The 23,954-nt window shown below is 40.3% G+C and overlaps 2 protein-coding genes across 2 annotated transcripts; one reads left to right on the top strand and one right to left on the bottom strand.

Annotated features, from left to right (window-relative positions):
- Positions 1-2,287: 2,287 nt before the first annotated feature.
- Positions 2,288-11,988, bottom strand: TYW5 (tRNA-yW synthesizing protein 5). Its single transcript, XM_039554885.1, has 8 exons — positions 11,286-11,988; positions 10,233-10,387; positions 7,205-7,274; positions 6,265-6,309; positions 5,650-5,787; positions 4,955-5,042; positions 4,359-4,475; positions 2,288-2,678 (listed from the first exon to the last, which is right to left on the bottom strand). Exons 1-8 carry the CDS (start codon positions 11,400-11,402, stop codon positions 2,422-2,424), a joined length of 987 nt encoding a protein of 328 aa, XP_039410819.1. The 5' UTR covers positions 11,403-11,988; the 3' UTR covers positions 2,288-2,421.
- A 191-nt stretch (positions 11,989-12,179) lies between these two features.
- On the top strand, positions 12,180-20,363 carry MAIP1 (matrix AAA peptidase interacting protein 1). The gene is made up of 5 exons (XM_010407270.3): positions 12,180-12,497; positions 14,476-14,547; positions 16,320-16,446; positions 17,432-17,582; positions 18,861-20,363. The coding sequence occupies exons 1-5, from the start codon at positions 12,195-12,197 to the stop codon at positions 18,937-18,939; spliced, it is 732 nt and encodes a 243-aa protein (XP_010405572.2). The 5' UTR covers positions 12,180-12,194; the 3' UTR covers positions 18,940-20,363.
- The last annotated feature ends 3,591 nt before the right edge of the window (positions 20,364-23,954 follow it).

The following is a 23,954-nucleotide window of genomic DNA, read 5'->3' as shown; positions in this document are numbered from 1 at the left end:
AGAATAAATAATTCTTTTCAGGTGTTGACTTGCAATGAACTTCGATTTTAAATGCCTCAGTCACCAAATTTTTAGAGTAATTCAAGGTTTGGGGTAGGCCAAGTTTAAATTCCTTATTTCAGATATTGTCTTTATGTAACCATCAACTCCTCTTTCAGTGCTGGGCAGTCTGCATCACCCAACTCCTATGAATACTGTTTGAAGTGACTGCTTTGAATGTTTAAGATGGTCAGTTTATTTTTCTAATACCTGTTAACACAACTTCATCTGTTTTATTGTGGCAGGATCCCATTTTGGTTTAGCTCTCTAAAGGACAAACGTCCACAAAATGTCAGTGGCTCTAATTCTTTGTGTTATTTCAGTAATGGATTTCTAAGTGTGCCTACTTGTATCTGAAAGTTTTTCCTTCAATGCTTTCATCATTCATTCATCACTCTATTGCCTGCTTCACACCATGTAGCACAGTGGCTACAAAGCACTAAATAACTTAACTTTTTTTTAACACAGTAACTTCCAGAATTTTATCACTAGTTAGATTATGCTCAAATCAAGAAAATACATTTTTTAAATGCTTGTATTCTTCTTTTATAGCATTTCAGAACAACTGTTTTAGAGAAGTTTCTAAATAACAAATTGAAAAAACTTTCCAAGTGAAATAAAGGCTTTATTTTAAAGTTGGCAGCGTGAAGATAAAATTTACACTTGTGTGTTGAGGGGGCCTGAGAATACCAAGCTAACACCTCCCTTTTGTGAATGGAGACCCAAGGAATGGCAGAAGGAGGCATCAGCACAGTACTTCTCTGTACCAGTGTATTGAGAAGCTGCTAGCAGTTATAGTTGAAAGTGATGGCTGTGCAGGCACAATGCTGGAACACAGCTTTGTTGAACCCTGCAGGCTCTCTGAACCTCTCCATTTAGTCCTAACACACAAAGACTGTGCTCTGTTCACCTCTGCAATTCAGACTGGGCCCTTGGCATTACCAGTCTGACAAAGCCAAGAGGCTACCCCAGCCTAAGGGGCAGAGAGATTCTGTCTCAGCAGTATGCACAAGCAATCCTTGTTCCTTTCTGAACAAAAATTTTGGGAGACCTATTTGTGATCCCAAATTTAAATTCTACCCTCAGAACGTACAATGATGCCCGTCAGAATCGCTTGGCTGGTTCCATTCATGCTTATTCATTGAGGTGGCTGGGTGCCCATTCACATGGTACCAGACTATTTTCACTGTTGAACTGCCAAGAAGAACAGGTTTAGAAGAATAATCTGCACACTGTTCAAGCTCCTGCTCTTCTGGAGAAAGCTTTTTTCCAGCACTTTTAACACTACACATTTATTTAGTCTAAGAGCTTTTGACAAGTTACAATTCTCAAAAAACATTGCTAGAAGTAACAGACTGACCTAAGTCAGATAAATGCTGCATTCCCCAAACAGCACAAGTAATAACATCAGAGGCATTTCAAAGAGACAATGACAAGCCTATCCTTTTTGTGAGATCCCCACCTTTATTTCACAGGGCTTTTGTAAGCACCACAATCTGCTGAAAAAGTAACCTTCTACAATGCCTAAACAACAGGCTCCATCCCAAAAGGTGCTATGCAAACCCCCTTTCATATGGTAACAAAGAGCATGTCAAATACAGCTCTCAATAGAGTCTATGTCTACTCCAGAACTATGAACTCCATTGCAGATTCTAGGACTGTATCTGAATGGATTTGTGGGCACATTAGTTCCAAGTGTTTCACAGCTGCAGAAACAGCAATGCTGTCTGACTGCACTGGGGTAGTGACAAAAAAGATTTTCCCCCAATAATACATTACCGAGCTAGGAAAAGGGTAAATCATTTACATTGCAGTCAAGCTGCCACACAATTCTAAGCGTAACCTGGCACGATTACTTTTTGCTTTTTTCCCCATACCCACTTTGTCTCACTACAAGGGGGAGAAGAAACTCCCTACACTAATTGCCAGATCATTACTTAAAAAGAAACCATGACCATTACAGCTACCACCCAGGGCTTTCTTGGGCCTCCTCAGAAACCACTATGGCTTTCCTAAACTTTAATGAGGTTGCATTCAGGAAGATGTGCAGTTACTTCTAAGCATACGTGCTGTCAGCCCACATACCAAAACTTTTGTTCAGAAAAATTTAAGCAGAACATTCCAGAAAGGTAGTTATAAGTGGAGGCACTGCAAATGTCTGTCTCGTTGTAGAAAAAAGACTATCTCCAGATCAAGTGGACTGTGTCCCCACTTCTCATGGAACACTAGAAAGAAAATCTACAAGATCGACTTTGTTATAGATGAATGTTTATTGACAGTTTTTATTGGTCTCACAGAAAGTGTAAGTGCATATGGACAGTTTCCATACTAACATACAATTTGCTACTTGCAAGGGACCTTGCTGAATTACAATGTGTTACTTTAGCCATAATCATTCCTATAGGCTTTTTCTTGGATGCGTAAAACCATTCTCCGAGCATAAAAATCCCTATATTCTTCAGGTAGTTCTTCAAGTGTTTTCAAGGCCCTGTCCAAGATCTGTATAGCTCTTGAGGCTGCCATGGGATCTTTATTTCCATAAGTGTCAGTCTTATCATAGGACTCAGCAGGAAGGTGCTTCCAAAAAACATTCAGTGCCACTCCAAATTCCTCAGAAATTACATTATGGAACCACAAAGCTGTAAAAGGAAGAGTGTCTAAAATAAAAATTACTGTCCAAAACTTCCACGTGACTCAAAGCAAGTGTCAGAATCACCCAAACTAAATCTAGCTGAGGAGAAGTCTCAACTACTGTATTTTTGTTTATTTATATTCATATGAATATATTGCATTGTACCAAATTTAAGAAGTTTTTCAAGATGTTTATACTTATCCATAACTTCCCATGAAAGTAACAATTGCAGAAGTGTAGAGGTACTCAAATGTAAGCAAAGGATAAGCTTGTGTAGGATGAAAGTACGACTCCTTCCCTCACTCACATCCCCTCTAAATGCAGATACCTATTTTCACTTAGTCCCTAACTTTGCACATACTGCCCAGGCATTAATGTCACCCTCCAGCATCAGCCAGGTCACTCAGGCAAGTTGCTAATCTTCTCATAATAAGTCATAAGTCATGAAGCTTTTCAGCTGAATCATCATGACTGTGATAAGGAAGGCAAGACATCTTTGCTTCATTGAGTACTTTTGAAGGATTAGTTTAATATGGTATATTTAGGCTATCTGAATTTTAAGCTAAAAGGCTGAATGCTGTGTTTATTGCATCTTATTCACCTGTAGGTGCTGAAGACATAGAAAAGTTTATTCTGAGAAATCAACATGAAGTTTCTTCCAGGTTAGGAAGAGGGGCTGCTTCTACCTTCTTCATAATAACCACACACATTCCTCAAAAAACGGGGGGTTTTTTCAGTGATATGTACTGCAGAAATCCCTGTTCTCCACAGCCAGTCTTACAAGAGCTGAGTGTGTCTCAAGTTTGATTCTGCTCACCCACTGGCAAAGACAAACAAGTATCTGGACTTCATAACCAGAAAATAGGGATGCAGTGTGACATAGCACTATCTAACTGTAACCAAAAGTTTATTTAGGAAGAAACATAAATGGTAAATTCAAAATTAAATAATAAGTCCAAGGCTAAGAAACTATTATAAAATAACTTCCTAAAAACCTATTACTTTTTTGTTTACTGACCTGTTTATATTGCCCAGATAATGTAAAAGTGACAGGATAAATCATATCTGCTGCAAGCTCATGATGAGTTAACATAAAATCAGTAACAAGTAGGAGTAGTTCAATAGGAAAAATTCAAATGCCTTTCCCTGACTACCAGAATTTGTCATGTCAGCCCAGGAAGCAGCTTTCTCCTTGTGCAGAAAAATGATTAGAAATTGTCTTTCCATTTCCCAAAGATGATTATAAATCTCTAGAAGGTCCAATAACTCTACCATCCATAATTCCCATCAGACCATGTGCCTCACAGTGCTCAAGTGCCAGAGCTACAGAAGAACAGAAATGGTATTTCACTCAAATTCTGTCACTAAAAAACTCAGGGCACTGAAGTAATTTCAGATTTCAGAAGGTAAGTTTACACTATTAATGTATTAAGACACAAATTCAGAAGCATACAGTATAAACTTGAGGGAAAGTAAGATTTGTCAGTAGATGTAATAAGACCGTTTTTCAGGTTAATTGTACAGTTGGAAGAAGTAAATGAGTTTTGCCAACGTCTTTCAAGGCTCCTACTTGTAACACAGAACGCCTTAGTAACCTCTTACCATCTCCAGAAATCACAAATTAGAAACAAGACTGTTTAATACCATGCTATTTATTTGGCACTATTTGGAACTGTTTATTACTTACCTGGAATAAATAACACATCTCCTGCTTCCAAAACACATTGATAGCGCTTGGCTTTCACAAAAAGGGGATATTTCTCCAAGTTTGGGTTATCTACATCCAGCACCTCTGATTTAGTACCTAGGAAAATTTCAGTGAATAAATATTCCCACTCTTCCAATAGTGACAAAGCATTATCATATTGCTGGAAACGGCAGTTCTTGAACCAAATTTAGTACTGGTTTATTTCTCATAACCAGGGAAACCTGATGGCAGGGAAACCCCTCATTTACTGAGGAGATGTTTTCCTGTTGTCTGTTCTGTAACTGCAACCTTATTAACATTACAAACCACTTTTCCTGACATTTAGAATACCATTTTGAACCCACGCAGAACATTTTACTCCTTCACCTGAAGTTTTCAGGTGCTGAAAACAATCAGGCAAAGCTGCTGTTCTCCTTAGCTTTGACTAAAGCAAACAGGATCAGAGTTAAAGGAACAAATGACTTCTTTTATACCAAGTCACCTGTTAATGATTATTTTCTACAAGCGCAACACTTCTGAGCTGAAAGGCAGCTACGATCACCAAACTCTGAACTAGATATCTATGACATGCATACCTGATAAATATAAATATGGTGCATCTCGAGGACTGTACAAAACAACTCGTTTTTTCCCTGTTACTTGGATTAAGAAGTTGTCCATCACCTGGGATGAGCATAATAAAAGAGATGTCAGCCAAAAGTTAAGAGTGACTATATAGACTTCAACTAATCTGATTATTAGCTTTAAAAAGAGAATTATTAAAACTTTCATGTGTTAGGAATTATCTTCTAAATAAATTTATTCTGAATTCACTGCACAATGTTAGAAGACAATCTTATTTGAAATCTATTGCATTGCAGCTATAAACCACTACAATCATTGCATGGTTGGCAGGCTGTTATACAACTGGAATTTATTCTAATCTGACTATTAGCATAAAAAAAATAAAAGGAAAGTAATATTGAAGACAAAAATATTGAAAGTTACTGTGTTTCAGATTTTCAACTGAAACTCAAAACGGTTAAAAAAAAGGAAACAAAATAAAGCATCATTTAATCTTACGGAATTAGACATAAACCCAGTTAAGATATTATGCCCATGCAATGCATCATTTAAAATTCACCGTACCACTGACTGTGATTCATTTCACTATTTCAAAATATGTGAAGTTTGTCATTATTCTCTGATCTTTGACAGAGATTTTCACCTTATTATCTCAACTCTGTAACGCCATCTGCAACATTTTATGCTAAACCCAGGTATTACCTACATCATAATGTGTCCATAACTGTAATCCAGCTGAGCTGATGCGGAAGACACTAGAGAAAAACTGTTCCTTCTCAAAATACTCTGGAATATTAACATCTTCTGCTAAAATAGGAAACTGCTTCCTGATATCTGCAATATCCTGAAACAGAAAGGACATAACTCTTAGAACACCATCTATGCACATTTAAATGGAGGAGCACTTCACAATGATTTCCCATCATATGAAACGGGGTTAGAATTCAGCATTGGCAAACACCTGACATCAGCAATGCTTTTCAGCACTGACTTGCTCAATGCCATTAATAAGAACAGCTAGAGAGCTGCTCCTAACCATGGCTGCCAGGAATCACACTGAAGAAGCAAGAGATCAGCAGAAATCCTTTTGTATTAGTTGACAACAAAAGCTAAAGAAAGGGAGTTTAGCAATGTACTCTTCAGTGATCAGCTAAGCTCCCATGCAACAGCAACTATTTTAGACACATTGAAGTACTCTGACCAAAATCCAGTCAGAGTCACAAACCATGTGACCCTAAGTTAAGTTGTATGATAACAGGCTTTAAAAAATAGTTCTAAACTGCAACTTTACAATATTAGAACTGAATCTCCAGTAACTCACCTTCCTAACATCTTCACCCACCGATCGCAAATAGTACTTTTCATCCTGAAGAGAACACAAAAATATAATTGTTTGGGGTTTTTTAATAAGAATTACCAAAACACTTAAACAAAGAGCTGGTATTTTCTCATTAATCTAATGCAGAGTTTCATTAAAATATGGTACAAATAAAGGGCATCTACAAATTCAGCTACTTTGTTATACTGCCCTTTACTGATCCCTGCTGCTCATCTTGAGAAATGGGAAAAATAAGTTAACTGAAAGGAGAAGAGTGAAGTGTAGGGAGACTGGTCAACTGCTTCAGCATTGCTGTTACTGAACAGACTCAAAGCAAATGCAGATTATAATTTAAGTACTAACTTAATTTTCTACATCAGTATACTGATGCAGAAAACTATTTTAATTGGCTTCAAAACTTACAGCATTCTATGTAGTATAAAAGGTAAAAAGCATGTCTACATCCAAAACTATCTGCTTCCCAATCACAGTTATCTGAAAACTCCCTAGCCTGAACACTGATATGTAGAGATAACCACACATTTGCTACTCACAAATTATGTTACAATATATCTGGATTTGTATTTTGATAATCATCCAGTGTCATTCTTCATGACATTTTCTCACAAAACACGCAAATGATATGGTTGTTATTTTAAAGCAAGGTTTGATTTCTAAATTTTATACTGGAATTTTTACTCATGTAAGCAGTTTTGTTAACAGAAACAGGGTGACTGAAGTTAACCACATGTACCTATACAAAACAACTTCTGAGAAAAATTACTTCTCCTCACATTTTTTCCTTTGGCACCAAGCCACAAGAAAATTAAATTAAAGATTAAGTCTTTTACTGAAGTAAGACTTTAAATTACAATTCATCACTTTCCTCTCCATATACCAGCAAAATAATCAACAGAAGAAACTGTGACACTAAGGAAATTACCTCAGTAAGAAAGTACTCCTTGTGCTTGACTTCAGCTGCTCTTCGTACAAATACATCGAAAGGCAGAGTTCTGAAATATAAATATTTATTTATATATAACTTATACCATGAATCAATGCAACCACACATGGCCTAAACTCTAGATTTATAATAAGCTCCCTTACCAAATCAAGCATAATGGAAGATGCAATAGTCTGCTCTCTTACTTTTTTAACTTAACATGGTAACTAATCAGTGTTTGCAGCAGATGTTTGAAGAGTTCTCCCAAGACAGAAATCCTACATTTAAAAACTTCTCTGCTTTAGTAAATTGTTCCCATATATATCCAAACAGCATCCCGTAATTGCTGAGGCCAGAAGCACCTCTGGAGATCCTCCAGTCTAAGCCCCTTGCCAAGAGCAGGTTCACCTACAGCAGCTTGCACAGGACAGCATCCAGTTCAGTTTTGCGTATCTCCAAGGATGGAGACTCTAGGCATAATCTCTCTAGGCAACCTGTTCCATTTGTTCCATTGTTTGACCATCCTCACTATAAAAGAGGGTGTGTCTGTGTGTGTTAAATAGATTAATAGAATTTCCTGTATTCCAGCTTGTGCCCATTGCCTCTTGTCTTGTCACCATGAACCACTGAGGATCCAGGTTCATCAACTGTTTATACACTTTGGTAAGATCCCCTCTTCAGCTTAGGAGTTCTGAATGGTCTGAGTCACAGAACAAAAAATTTTTCACAGTCAAATTAACACTCAAACTGTGGCAATAATTGCTTGAACTGTTTCTTTAAGTGTGTCATTTTTAGGCTTGTTTACTGGACATTTTTTATAAATTTGCAGAAAAGCTCAGTGTCAAGAAAACTACAACAGGGAAGATACACACATTTATGCATTTTCTGCTATGAATTCGTGCAGGAACACAAATATCTACCTTCATTTGTAGATCCATAAAATTTATTTCAGTTATATGAACTTAAAAAAAATATATATATGCTTCCTCAGCTGCTCAAAACACAGGTATCTTGAAAGATATTTTCAAATGTTTCTTTACAGTTTTCCTTAAATTTACTAAACACAACTCCAGAAGATTCAAGAAGAGTCACTGGGCATTAGAGCTGGTCCCTCTGAAGTCAGTAAGAGTGTTACACAATTATCTAAATAATTTTCATACAGATTACAGATTTTGGTATCAGTTGATAGCTGAATGGCAAACCAAGCACAAGCAGCAACAGGACACGTATTCATTATTATGAATTAAATGTTGTATTCACTCAGCTCACCATCTCACACTTAAGTATCACTGGATAATGAATTATTGCATGTAAACATCCCATTTCAGAGCAACCACCAAGTACCCAGGGTTAAGAAGAAACCATTCTCAAAAATTTTCTTGATCCTGTCATCTCTTCTACCAGAATGTGAACCTGCATCTGACAGTACTTAGACCAATTGTCTAAACATTTTAGGCTTGTTTGCAATAGGCAAATACAAAACCCACTGAAGTCAATAGAAAACCAAACAAAATCCAATGCTGTGACTTCAGCCAAACTGTTCTATTATGTCCACTTACATTTGCTGCTGAAGAAAGTGAGAGCACAGCTCTACTACAGCTTAAACTGATGCATTCTGGTGCTACCACAGCTCCGCCCTTGTCTGCCCTAATCACCCCATCTCCCCCCTTACGGTAGCACTGGCACTCATCTGACCTCTCCGTGAACCTGCTTACAAAGCTAAAACAGCAGAAAAACATTCAGATTTCTGCAGCATGTCACAACCTGGCTGAATGAGTTCCAGAACCAACACAAAAACGGGTAGGAGCATGCAACTTAACAACAGAACTGCAGTACTACTAATGTTCTTCTGTAGTTTAAACTAATGGAACTGCATGTAAGTCCTCAGAGTTTCTATTATTTTGTTTCTACTTATTCTCCCTTCAGATTAGAATGAGGGGCTTGCTGTGGAAAAGGTCAAAGCTTCCTGAATTTCAAGTGAAGTACATGAAAGTCCTGACACCTGGTATAATGAAACACCATCAGAGCATCAGAGAGTCCATATGGCTGTCTACAAACCTGCCAAAACTAGGACTCCAGAACAACTGTATGTGAACTCACAACAAGAGATACTAAAAAAACCCCCAAAATAGAGTGGGTAAAATAAAGTATGGAGATAAGGCAAAGTTATTCAAGTACAACCTAATTTCAAAGATTCAAAAGTTCATTACGCAGGGAGAATGCATCGTAATTGTAATGTGTATTTTTATCCCGTGAACAACAGGCCCCACTCAGAGACTCATAGCTTGTCTACACCTACAGCATACATTCCCACCTGCTTAGAAGTTTAACAGACTGAACACATCCTGTTCCCACTTGGAGAAAACAAAGGACTGCTAAAATAAAGGCATTTACCCTTGAAGAGCAACACAATGACTGAGATTAGATGAACTCTGAAGAAATGTTCTGCCAGTTACATAAGAGGAGCTCCAGAGGAGATCAGTTTTTTTGATCAAGATTAAAGAGCTGGTGAAATGTGTGCTACCCAGTAGTTTGAACATTCTGAAAGTTGCACATGCTAACTTTGAAAGGAGCTTGGTTTTAATTAGTTACACCATTTCTGGAGTGGAATACCATGCCTGCCACACACCAGCAGACCCATGGTGAGTCAGAAACTATCACTATTCAGTAACATTGGGAATGCACCATATAACTAGAACAAAATACCATGTCATCTACTGTAGACATCAAGGGTGTTCTGGTTTGTTTTTAATTAACAGCTGCAAGTGCCAGGCTCAAATTTCCTACGGGAGTGCTCTGACAAAATACCTTAACAACACTTCTTCATGACATCACTTTCAAGGTGCTGTTTGGCCCCCCATTTCACCCTCATTGTATTTATTCAGGATGTAGAATTAATAGAAGACAACCCTTTGATACCTAATGTAATGTTTTCACAAACTATCTTCCTGTTCTCACCCTCAGCTTCAAACAGATGCAAGTTACAAGCACATGCCTTTAAAATACAAGAGATCTTGGAGTGAAGTACCTATACACAAAGTTCTTACTGAGGAAATCCATCTGTGGCACTGCAGAAACATGGATCTTTACTTCTTTAGATCCTTCAGCTTGGCTCAAGTAATCTATTGTCCATTTGGTGGTGCAAGTGCCCAGTTCCAGTCCTGTCAGCACTACCGGCTTTCTCTAAGGAACAACAACAACAAAAATTCAATGGTGAAATGACCATAGCATTCAGTGGGAAAAAAGCCAGAATGAATTTTTCAAATTACATTCATGCAAACAAGCAGTTGAATGCCAGGACCCACTACACAAAGTCTCGACTAATCTGTTCACAAGCACTGTGAATCAAATGCTAAATGTTGAAACAAAATGCAGTAAATTATGGAACTGTTTCTCTATTAAATATGGCTTCTTTCCTAGTTGGGTAAGGAAGGATATGGAGAGGCAAAGACAATTGTAGCCCACACTTTGTGCTGGGGCCATTGAGGTATCCAACCAGACGAAGGAATAGATTTAATCTTTTTAGCCAAGGCTTAGCACGAAACATGCAAAAGCCCACATAGTTAAGGTGTATCTTGTGAGCTGTGGTGATGCTGTTATGTTCTCATGAGAGAAGCTCTTTCCACCTGTATCAAGGTTCCTCGCTGCTCACAACCACGAACAGGTTTGATCCAGCCCGCACACAAAGAAACTTTTGCTTTTAATTGGACATCGGGGAGGGATGTCCAGTTTATGTATATCCTCCTTTATTTACTGAGAAAAAAGCAAGAGATGGCAAAGCAACAAAACTAACGCTCACACTTTTTAACCACTGCCAAAGGAAATGGACTCTCACAGAGATCAGCTGTCGGAGGTTGCCAGCAGCTCAGAGAGGATCTGCCTGTAGAAGCTTCTTGCTTCTGAACTCCCATTCCCCTCAACTGATTAGGGCGCCTCTCCAGGAACACAAAAACCCAAACCCTGAGGTTTGCCTGCACCAGCTGTGCCAGCCGAGGAGGGGTCCCCGGACACCTCCTGCCTTGCCCTGTGTCCCCGTCTACTGCCACCTGCTCCGGCGGGTCCCTCTCACAACGCCCCGTACCCGCGGGTAGATGTCCCGCAGGAAGCGCTCCCGCGTCACCCCGCCCAGCCGCTCCACGGCCACCGCCGGCTGCTCCCGCCGCTCCACGGCCACCGCCCGCTGCTCCCGCCGCTCCATGGCCACGGGCACCGCGTCCGCCCCGCCGATTCCCCCGGAACGAGGAGCCTGCGCAGAAGCGTTCCTGCCTCTCCCTCTGGGCAAGGGTCGGGAGCCCGCGGATCACTGAATTGTTATGGTCGGAAGGGACCTCTGGAGACCATGGAGGCCAACCCCGTGCCACAGCAGAGTCACCTGGAGCAGGTGACACAGGAATGCGTCCAGGCGGGGTTTGAATGTCTCTGGAGAGGGAGACTCCATGACCCCCTGGGCAGCCTGTTCCAGTGCTCTGCCACCCTCAACGTAAAGCAGTTCTTAATCATGCTGAGGTGGAACTTATTGTGTTGTAGTTTGTGGCCATTACTCTTCATCCTGTCACTGAGCACCACTGAGAAATGTCTGGCACCATCCTCTTGGCAGCCGCCTGAGATATTTATATGCAGTGCTGAGATCCCCTCTCAGTCTTCTCCAGACTGAACAGGCCCAGCTCCCGCAGTCTCTCCTCATTAAGAGAGATGCTCCGGACCCCTCATTATCTTTGTGGCCTCCGCTGCACCCTCTCCAGCAGCCCCTTGTCTCTCTTGTACTGAGAAGCCCAGAAGTGGACACCGTACTCCAGACGCGGCCTCACCAGGGCCAGCAGAGGGGACGCCTCCCTTCTCCGGAGGTGACCGGGGGTCGAATCCCCTGAACCGGCGCGGTTGGAGCCGCCGGCCGCCCGGACCGCTTGCGCCGCGCCGGAACCAGCGACGGCCGCAGCCGTGTTTCCGGGGAGCGGGAGTTGCGAGCGGACAGGGCGGGGCAGGGCCCATCATGGCGCTGCGCTGCGCGGCTCCGGGCCGTGTCCGCTGGCTGGCGCGGGCGCTGGCGGGCCCCGCTTGGCTCCTGCCGCCGGCCGCAGCCGCGCCGGGCCCCGCCCGAGCCCGTCCGCCCCAGCCCAGCGTTCGGTTCGCCAGCACCGCCGGGCCTGGGACCGAGGGCCCTCAGCGGCGTGTAGTGGTAGTGAGGATCACCAGCCCCTTCGCCTGGCTCCGCACCCGCTTCTACTACCTGCTCATCCGCCTCTACTTCGACCAGGAATTCAGCATCGAGGAGTTCACGCGAGGGGCCAAGCAGGTGAGTGGGCCTGGGGCCTCGGGGCGAGGAGAGCGGTCGGCCTGAGGAGAGAGGTCCTGGTGAGCCTCCGCAGGGGCTGCCGATGCCCGCGGTTATTTCAATGGAATTATAGAATCAGTAGACTGGAAAAGACTTCGGAGATAGTTATAGATTCACAGAATAAGTGAGGTAGGAAGGGACCACAGTGAGTCATCTGCTCCAAAGCTCCCTGCTCAAGCAAGGTCATTGTGGAGCACGTTGCACCGGATTGTGTCCAGGCAGGTCTGGAATATCTGCAGCGAGGGAGACTCCACAATCTCTGGGCAGTCTGGTCCAGTGCTCGGTCACGCTCACAGTAAAAAGTCTTTCTTTATATTCAGGTGGAGCTTCCTGTGCATCAGTTTCTGCCCATTGCCTCCTGTGCTATTGCTTGGCACCACCGAGCAGAACCTGGTCCATCCTCTTGGCTCTCTCCCCCTTTAGATATTTATACACATTGATGAGATCTCTCTGAGTCATCTCTTCTCGAGGCTGCACAAGTCCAGTTCCATAAGCTTTTCCTGTAAGAGAGATGCTCCAGTCCCCCAGTCCTTGCTGCTGGACCCTCTCCAGGAGATCTGTGTTTGTGTTGTATGTTGAGTCCAACCTATGACCAAACACCACTTTGTCTGATGCCATGTCCAGTCTTTCCTTAAACACTTCCAGGGATAATGACTCCACCACTTCCCTGGGCAGCTCATTTCAATGTTTAACAGCCCTTTCCATGAATAAATCGTTCCTGATGGCCAGCCTGATTTATTACCTGGGGACGTCGTAGCGCTAATGTGCTCCTCTGTGTAAAATACATGGAGTTCCCCGCTGCTGGCTCCAAGCACCACACTTTGCAGGGAGTGAAACAAGCAGGAGGGTGCTTTTCTTCAGGAATTCCTTGTCATCCTAGATTGCACAATTAAAATGAACTGGTTAAGCCATCCCCAAAAGCAGGGCAAAGGAAGGTCCTTCCAAACGTTACAGAGACTTTAAGGAGAAGTGTGTCTCCTCTTAGCGGGTTTTCCTGAAATTGTAAAGCTTAGGCATGCATAGAGCTGGTGTATATATTTATTTCTCTAAATTTATGAGCCCAGTAAGCTTTGTCAACAGAATGTGTCAAAGAGGTAATTATCTATAAGCTGGTCATGTAAAAATTACTGAGTTACCCGTTGGGAAACTTTTTATTATTATATTTACTTTTAACAAAAAAACCAGCTGAAAACAACACATCGGGGGAAGAATGTTAAAATGATTAAGATCAGCTCAAGAGAGGAAAAAACCCACAACCTACAACAATAATTTGACATGTGCAGAACCACCTGTTTTACCTTGGCCTGGTTTTTGGGGATTTCGTTTTAGTTTTTGTTTGTTTGTTTGTTTTTACTTGGTGTAGAGTCCTAAATACATTGTCCTTCACAAGTGCACTACTTGAATACTTAGAGGCATAATTGGATGTAAATATACTTTCAAAATTGAGGGGGGAAAGGGGAGTTGAGCTTCCTGATGTCTAGAGATGAAACCAGATTTCTAAAGAAAATTTTTAAATTGCCACATCAGTTTTGACTGAAACCAGAAGATGAGTTGGAAAAGAGAGCAAGGGAACAAAATATTTACAGGGAAGACATAGACTGTTGGAATTACCAAAAAGAGTAAAGACAACATAGAAAGTACTGCAAAGCTTTTTTTTTTTTTTTTTTTTTTTTGGTAAGTAAACTATGAATTCACTTACCTATTGAAAGCTTTGATGTTTTAAATGAGAGATTGAAAAGTAATTGTATGTTTTTATCAGTTCACGAAATCACTTTTAATGCTGGAGGGCTTACATTTCAATGGTGATACCCTCTGCAAATATTGAAATCTTAAATCATGGAATATTTGGGTAGCTTGTCATATACTTATGGATTTGTCTGAAAAAATATGCCTACTTAGAGTTTCTTGTTCATGTTTGGTTTTTGTTTTATTTTGGTAGGCCTTTTCTGTTGTTTCAAAGCTGCTGTCTCAGCGTAAACTTGACCTGCTGGAAGAACTTGTATCAGCAGAGGTAAATGCTCTCCATCTCCTATTCTAGCAGTTGATTGTTTGTTATAAAGTAACATGGATGCATTCAGCCTGTTGTTATCTACAAGTTGGCAGCTTGGTTTAATTTGGGAAAAACAGCATAATGCAGAACAGGGAAATTGTTTGTCCTGCATCTCTTAATTTCAAGGCATGAAACTTAGTTTGAGGTTACTGTATTTAAAACAAAATAAAATATATCTTAGCTGTTGAGTATAAAGACCAAATGCCAGAAAGATTGCTGGTGTACCAGGAAGGATGGAAAGGCAGCAGGCTCTGGATGGCAGGTAGAATTGTGTGTCTCTAGGGGTAGGCAGGTGGCTGAAGCTGACTCAGTCTGTCCACCAGAATTCAGGTGAAGAAAGAAATTGGTTTGTGCTCATCCCTGCTGCACTGATACATTCCCACACCCATCAGATCATACAGCTGATGACTGGGTTTGGCTGGAAGGCTTAGTCTTGTGTCATAGTCTCAGGGATGTGACTGACCTGGTTAAACATCAGTGCTGTGTTTTCTGTGTTTTTATGAATTTTTAATTGCTGAAGCTGTCTTGGCCTTCCCAGGGCATGGAGGTAGCAGATCCATCAGAGTCAAGTGGAGGAGACACTCCAGGTCTATGTCTGCCTTGTTACAGGATGTCAGCATGGCCTGTCCTATTGCCACCCATGCCTTTGCAGCAAAAACTCGGGTGCTGTTCTAGTGCATCCCCTCTGAACAGTCTTGCCTCCTCTCTCTGAACAGAGATAGCAATAAAACGTGAGTTTGTTTCTTGCAGTTGTTTTGAAAGGGCATCTCCTCTGCTTCCTCTTGAAAGAACTTCCTCTGGTCATTGTAAATTTTTCAGGTTTACATTGATGCAGAGACTTCGTGCTAGCCAGGCATGTAGCAGATGAGGCTGTGATCCCACACTGCTTTGTCATTTCTTTGGCCAGTGAATTTTGTGCCTGCAAAATGTACTAGAAACCAATGTCTCCTTGTGAAGATTGCCTCTTGCTTCCATGTAACCCCTGAATTTGTTTGTTATTCAAAAATGGTAAATCAAGTTAGGGTAAAAAATGAGTATTAGTTAAAAATAAGTTCTGCAGTTTCATCCTTCCTTGTGACTTTCTCATGTGGTGTTTGAGGTGCTACCTCAGTGCAGTTTGTGCACCCCACCATTTTCTACTTAACACAGCTGTGTTGATCATAGGACACTTAGATAGCATGGATGTGAGTGTCATATGGAAATTAATTACCAGGGGAGTGATTTTGCATTATTTTCTGATTTGCAGTGTTTAAACTTTTTCTAAATGGAGTGTGGATCACAAAATGGCAAAGATAAACTCATTGGTAACGAAACTGATTTTCAAAGAAATTTGTGCAAGATAACTAAGAAGATACTGAATTAAAAGCTTGGGAGCCTGCACATAGTGAGAAATCAGCAGTGAGAAGGCAGAATGTGTGATTGTGGGAGCAGGCTCCACTGGGGTGTTCTGGGCTGGCAGGGCTTGCGTTGTAGCTGCTGTTTTGACAGTACCTTTTCTAAACATTTTTTAAGATGCTTGGTTTTCATTTGTTTTGAGCAGAAAATGGACCTTCTTCAATCCTGCTGAATTAGGGTTTAGGAATGCCCAAACTTCCCAGTGCTTTTTCATTTTACCTGTTACATATGTTAGACAAATGTTTTAGCAATACAGCTCATTTTATTAACTGCAGTAGAAATAGATTGTAACTTAAATTTCCTAATGAAAAACTAAGTGACAGTTTTTCTGAATTTAGGTACTTCAGGTGCTGAAGGAAAAGATTTCTTTGCTCCCTGACAGCCACAGGGATGCTTTAGCAGCTGACATTGATGCAATCATGTACACAACAGAAGGAGATGTTCGCATTTACTATGATGATGATGGTATGTTTAGAATCCTAAAACATTTCAGCAACGAGCAGTCTTATTTCCTGGTTTTGCTGCTAAACAGACATTTTCCTTACAGATGTGGTTTTGAGTACTGTTTCTCATTCCTTGTTTCTCTCTTTGTAATTCATCCATATAAAATTTCTTGATTTCCTTCTAAACCAGAGACAGAGGTTATTGTTAATACATCGTGGTACTATTTTGACTTCTGTTTGGGTTTTGCTTATTCCTCTTCTTGTGTACAGAATTTCATATTATTAGTCCTCAGCAGTCTGGAACCACTCAAAAACTGATTCTAATGTATGCTGAAAGCTGTTCACTTCAACAATGAAAATGCATCCCCGAAGAAGAATAGTGAAGGCTGGATAATGAAATTAATTTTGCTGTTTTAGTATTTGTCATGAAATATACTTTTTTGTAGGACTCATTGATTGTTTGAGGTTTTTTTAAGCTAGTGATGAGGTCAAACAAGTTTTTCTTTTGGTTGGATACCAGCATTGTTTGCTCTGTTCACTCTCAGACACAGTGGAGATGGTTTATGGGTCTAACCCTGGGTCTTCAGTTGAGCATTTCAAGTTGTCAGACCCAGTTAGCTTTTTTCCTGGTTTGGGAAATAGGAGGGGGTTTTTTCCCTCTTAAATTGCTCCCACGTTTGAACTACTCTATGTACATTTGTTGTATCAGTAGTTAGCTTTGGACTTTGTTGGAACCAACTTTTTTCATTCAGTTTCCTTATATACACTGTCACACCACACTCATGATAAAATACATATTTTTTTACAGAGTGTATTTGTATTGTTGCTAAACAGCATGAGTATGGCTTGAAATAGCTTTATCACTCATTATTCTATCCTGTATTCTTTATGGCTGAAGTCAGCTGTCCTTCCAGGGACTCACTAGAATATATGCTAGGAAGCAAACAGTAGTATTTGACCAGTGAGAAACATGAGATCTAAGTTAAGTTTTGATTTATTTCCAACAGGGAGAAAGTTTGTTAGCATCCTGATGTGCTTCTGGTATCTGAATGGTGCTAATCTACCTGATGAAGTACCAGGTGAAGCCAAAGTCTTCCAGATTGTGTTTGGAGATGGAAACACAAAAGAAAAGAAACATCTTTTAACAGCAAACTATGAGTAAGTTTACTTGTTCCTTTCTATTCCCAAGTCCATGAAGTACCTGTGTCATAAGCAGCTCTGCAAGCACTCCCACTGTGCCACTGCAGAGCCCAGTGTTTTTAATTTACCTTGATTCTAATCTAAGTTAATTCTCATCCAGCTTTCCAGTTTTGATTTTAGGGCCAAACTTTTTAAATACCCCTAAAGTCATTATGTTATTTCCTTGCGTCTGAGTTGATATTTATGGGAACTCTTTCTCTATCAGGAAGAGCAGTATTTGGAGCACTGAATGAGGTTTCTGATCCTCAAAGCACACATTAGGAAGATGGATTTTCATAGGAATGCTTATAAATAATGTCTGTGTTGGTGTACTGATGTCAGAGCAGTGCAGAAAATATCTACACAGTTGGCAAAATATACTGAAAATAAGATTCTCAGAAGCTGGGAGAAGTGAGGATTTTTGTGTGATAAATGCAGTATGATCAAGGATTTCTACACCCACATTTGAAATTGAAAATATGGAGTCTAGGTGATGAGGAACTCTGAAACAAAGGTAACACTCATGAGGAGACCAGTACTTTTTGCCTGGATGGATTGTTGTGGATCCATCCCTTAGCTGAATTCAGCATCTGCCTTAGAGTTGGAGGCTTCTGCAGTTACATTAACTTTGAGAGCCTTCCCTTAAAGCCTAAATATCTTCCAAATCCCACTTTGTAGGAGTGGATTTGCACATGATTGCAAAGCAATGATATTATACTGCTCTTTCCATGACGTGCAGGTTATTTGAGAACATGAGTATTCAGCTTGAAGCTCAGACTTACCTTTGGATAAGGGAGACTCAGTACTACTGTTAACTTGATCCTTGATGTAGTTCTGAAAATACATTATACTTAAGTAAAAATGAAAATTTTCAAGTAAAATATGGAGCACAATTGCCCTTTGCTTACTGCCTCATTAAACGAAACCCTTTATTTACAGATCAAGATCTTCCATCAAGCTTTATTCAGATTCCTGCTGTGAAAACTGAGTGCTGTCTTGATATCGGGGTCTTTACTGTTGATGCTTGATCCTGTCTGTGGGATCTGAACCAAAACACTCTGAAATCAGTGTATTTTATTGCTTACTATAGAAATAATTTTCATGTTCCATTTTGGGGCATAAGCATTAAAGTTTCAGTAGCTTTTACAGCAATCTGTTTGAAGTAAAATATTTCTTTATGATTCCTTGTTGTATTAGTAGCTCCTTAAGGTCGAGTAAATTTTAACAACTCTTCACTTATTCTCTTTTCTTTTTCAGGTTCCAAAGGGAGTTTACAGAAGGAGCAAAACCAGACTGGACTATTACACGGATTGAACATCCAAGGCTGTTAGAATAAATGCCTTCTACAGCCTTTTTATGTACCATTGTAATTGTTCCAATGTAACAAATACCAGGCTTTTTTAGGTCTTTTTTTCCCTTCTTGCCCTTTCCTCCAAAAGAGGGATGAATTTTCTATGTATGATTTCCAAAAATTGTTTCTGCAGCTGGCACTGTGCTGCAGCATTACAACAAAGCCTTTTCCCTGGAATAGGCTGGTAGAAATTTAATTGGCTCCAGTGCTCATCCAAGGCATTTAGACAGCACAATTTCATTCAGGCAGGTGTTACAGATATGTCGATTTCTTACATTCTGAGAAGAAATGGTACTATTTGAAAATAAACACTTAAATGACTGATGGCCCTTCTGAGTTACTTTCCTGTGTTTCTTTTTTCCCTAGCGACTATACAATATATAACTGAATAATATGCAAGATGAAATAGAGGTAGATGGACTTCTTAGCTTGTCTAGCCTCAGCAGTTCATTTTGAGGTAATCTTGCTTTTGAATATATTTGAGATCAAGAAAGTTAGAGCTGCTATTAGTTTTTGCTACAGGATTGGAGTAAGAAAAAGTTTTAGCATTGCACTGGGAAAATGGATCAAAGAGGTAGATATGTTTTGGAAATTAGAAAAACCCATTCCTTTCAATTAAGTAATATATAGGCAATTCCAAGTTTAGAGAATTATAGAAGAAAAAACAGTTGAAAATTTAAAAATCTTCACAAATTTAAAGAGGACCTGACAGTGAAGTTAAATGAAGTCCTCTGTTTGAAATGTGTGTTAAAGAATGACCAAATCCTTAAAATTAGATGTTGCAACCAAACAATTTCCTAGCTCTCACTTATCTCTGGTTTCTGGAGCATGAGAATTCTGGTCTAAGTTACTTGAGGCTTTTATATGCAAATCAACAGGAGGTCATAACAGGTTTCTTCATCCCACATATCGACTTCAAATATAAAGCCAACTTTCTACCAAGGCATGTTGTAGACATTAGTGCAGTGCTTTGAAAGTGTAAAGTGTAATTACTGTGATTCACAGTAATTGTCATTGAAGGTATAAATTAAATTTTCCATAGTTCAGCTCTTTTGATCCAATGACTTAATGAGAGGAACATCTAAAGCTTATCAACTAGGTGATAACACACTTTTGCTGCAAAAGATGTGATTGGGAATTTACATGCACTGTTTTATTCTTTTGAAGTTGGTTATGTCTTGTGGGCTGGAGCCAAAGGGGTCAGCAGTTCAATATTTGGGGTTTTTTTCCCCGCCTCTAATCTTCAATTAAAAAATTATCCTGGAGACTGCATATCTCCGACAGACACAGAACTACCCATGGACTTACTGCACCATAAGTAAATCAGAAAGGCATATAAGTTACTAAGCTTGCTGTATTGGAAAATGGCATTCTCCTACACTGAATAAAACTGGTGTAATTAAACTGGATTTGTAGTCTAATACTGGCTTCCAAAAAAACCACCACCCCACCCCAGAAAAACCCTCACAAACCAGCCCCAAACCCAACTTGTAACAGACAAATGTGGAAGGTTTGACTCCTTTTTACCTGCCATACATAAATTCTCAGTCATAAATCTGATCATCATAGCAATTAATCAGACTGAAGTGACGCTCACTGAAGGGCATTTGTCATTTTATGGCATCCACATTTTCTCTTGTGGAAATACTTTGCTTGTGTGCCATTTGTTCAGGCAAAACAAGAACTTCTGCTTTCTACGTTGCCATCCAAAAGTAGCAATAAGAAATTATTTTAGTTTCTTCCAGCTGGTTCCCAGTGAATATATTTCTCTATGCTACCAAGGTTGTCCCAAATTATTATGGCAAAAAGGATGACCAGAGGGTTAACTTTTCTTCATCTCAAAGATGGAGAGAATATTGTCTTGTAATTTGGGGATTTTCAGTGCTGCCATTCAAATACCTTACTCTAAAAGTCATAATCCTAACTTAAGAGTTACAGAATTTGAAAAAAAGAGCTAAAGGGAGTGTTTTATTAAACACTTCTTCGTGATTTGGGAATAATGATGTTCAGCACGTAACAGTAGGACAGTGTGGGGATCTCTGTGTCATAGCATGCTATTGTTCCCAGTTTTCCTTGCTGATTAGTCTCAGATATCACCTTGCAAATGTGTGTAAGGATCTGAGCATGCTTAATTTCCCTTCCGTTTCCTTGTCTGGTATCCATTTCTGTTGCCTAATGTCTGGGGACAAGTACAATTGTAACTGGTGTGCAGCCAATAAATTCTCATCTAAAATCCCCATATAAAATGTTTGCAGTTTTAGCCTACAAATGTCTCCATTCAGACCCCATTAATTATTGGAAACAATATTACCAGGTTTGGTAGGGATTTTGGGTCTAAAATTAATATCTCTGTTACCAACACTGACATGGCTGATTCATTTTACACAGACTGGTGAGGTGACATGGTGCCTGAACTACAACAGGATGCAGATTCAAAGTACCACACTTTTCTCCCCTGGGCAACATCATGGTTCTTGAGGTCCATGTGGAGTTTAGGAAGCCTTAATTTTTTATTTATTCATCCAAAACTGTGATCATGCTTAATAATTCCTGACAGCTGCCTGGCACAATTTCAATACATGTGCCTAAATCTTGACAAGCACTAATTAAATCTGGCCAACCAACCTCCCATTAATTCGCACACCCCTCTCACCAGTAGATGGCCTTGGTCACAAAGCTATTGTGGCTGGGAAGTGACTGGCATTAATGAGAGTGTGAGCAGGGTAGAGAATAAAATGGTAGAAGCATTAAGTGCTATTTAAATAATTTAGATTTTTCTTATTAAAAAGTCATTGTATTTTTCCTGGCTTTCATCGCAAGTCCACGATAGTGTCTTGTATTCTCTCTGCAGTGCCTGCCCATTTTAAAGTGGCAATTTATCTGCATTCTTAATGTGGGAAAGATCAGCTGTACATGTGAATTCACGCAGGCACCTCTGTGTCTCACAGTAGCAAAGCTAATTTTTATATTCACGTTTTAAAATACGTTTATCATGTTGATTGTGGTTCCTTTCCCTCCTGTCCCAGCATTGTCTAATTACTTCAAGGGACACATTCAGCTTTCTCCAGTTTTTAAGGCATGTTCAAGCTTGACCTGATCATCACTTCAGGTTATATTTAGTTAACTATTTTGAGGTCTTATGGCTGAGAATCTGTTTAGTAGTAAAAGTCATATTGTTTGTCACCGTAGTGATCATACTCCCTCAAAACTTCACAGCTCCTGTGCTGCTCTTTTTGTTTGTTGTGTGGTTAAACCTGATTTCTGCCCCATGTGCCCTACTGGCTGCAGGTGGGGGCTTTGAGATTCCTCACAGGCTGTAGTCACACAATGGCTCACAGCTTATAAGAGATGGAATACAAGAGTGTGTAGCGCTTTCAGTTTCATTTCTCATACATGGGTGTGATAATCGATCAGGAAGAGGTGTATTTAGCTGTTAAAAAAACAAGCATTGCCTACACAGCTGTGCTTTTGTTCTTCTAAGGGAAAAGCAGCTGGGGCAAATGCAGTTGCCGAGTGAGTACTGACCACCCTAAGTCATAGAAGTTCCTCTCCTTGTCTTTTACCTTCATTTTCCATTACTGGTGTGCCAGCCTTTTGGATTTTTACAGCATTGCCATAGGATAGAGGTTGGGTGAGTCACTGTGAACTTGTGCAGCGCTATTGAGAACACTCCCTTAGTCACAATGCTGTCTCTTACATGTATTTTATCTGATTTCAGTGGTGGGTGCTTTTCCTAATATAAAGTTCTCCTGTTGAAGTTGTTCAGGGGAAACTGTTATGCATTTTAATGGGAGCAGACTACAACTTCTTCTCTGCCTTTGAAGTTATTCCATCAGAAATAGAGGGAAGCTAAAATTCGACATGCTGTATTTTCTTGTGTTCCATTTCATCCCTCCTCTTCACAGAACAAGGCTTTCCATAGTGAGCTTGGTATTATAGTGCCAACAGAGGCACTATGAGGGAAAGGAGCAGGACAGCAAAGCAAAGTGCAGAGGAGGTGGCATTTCACCAAGGATGCAGCAAGGACATTGGGTATTTGGAAACAAGTGGTGGCTTGAACGTTCCTCTAAATTTTGTTTTGCAGTTGACAGTAACCTTTTGCATAAAAAGCTCTACTTGTGTATGGGGAAGAAGTGTGACTTTTCAAGATTAGAGCTAAGGTCCCACCTTAAGTTTGCAGAGATTTCCTAGTCTGACTGCGGAAGTGTGGGAGAGGCTACCCAGGTAAAGGTGGGGTAAATTAGAGCAACTAAAGGCTGTTTCTGCCTTACATTAATTACCAGAATGAAAAAGGACAGAGGCAGGGAAGATGCCTTGTAATTCCTCTTTTCTGAACTTTCTACAACCAGTTGGTGGGTGCAGCAGCCGTAAGGTTGGTGCCATCTGCCAAGCCTGGAAGTTTTAGTGGTGCAGTTGGATTAAGTGGGTACCTTGTTCCAGCCTGTGGAGCTGTCCCAGCATTGGGTTCTGTGCTCACTCATGGTGTTAATGCTGTTTGAGGACCTTCATGTTGCTCATCTGCACTACAGCCAAACAAGGTCATTACTTGTAATGGTATTTTTTGTAATGTGTGTTTCGTTTCATAAACTGAGAACAGATGAATATAAATAATGCTTTGGGGGATATTTTTAAAAATACTTTCAAAGGGAACAGGATTGAGGGACTGCAATATAAAGTGGCAAACAAGCTAGTGAAAATGAATTTTTATAGTCCATAACTCATGTCATGCAAGGCATTGACCATTAACTAGGTGAACATCTAATCACTACTGGTGTGATTGGGATGGAAATTGTCATGAAGAGGTCATTGGAAGCTGCCTGAAATCTCTTATTCTCTATGTTCAAAGTCCATATATTATTAGAATCTGTAACGAGCTTAGTCAAGTACTTTATCCTTTTAATTATCGGTGGGGTCATTATCCCTTAGGCCTACCTCAGGCTCAGCTCCCTATAGCAGAACCTTCTGAGCTCTCAGCCTGTTTCCTACATTTTTGTCATTAG

This window comes from Corvus cornix, chromosome 7 (assembly GCF_000738735.6).
Source record: "Corvus cornix cornix isolate S_Up_H32 chromosome 7, ASM73873v5, whole genome shotgun sequence".
Lineage (NCBI taxonomy): Eukaryota > Metazoa > Chordata > Aves > Passeriformes > Corvidae > Corvus > Corvus cornix.
Note: the sequence above shows the minus strand (reverse complement) of the source record. Positions and strands in the feature narration are given on the sequence as shown.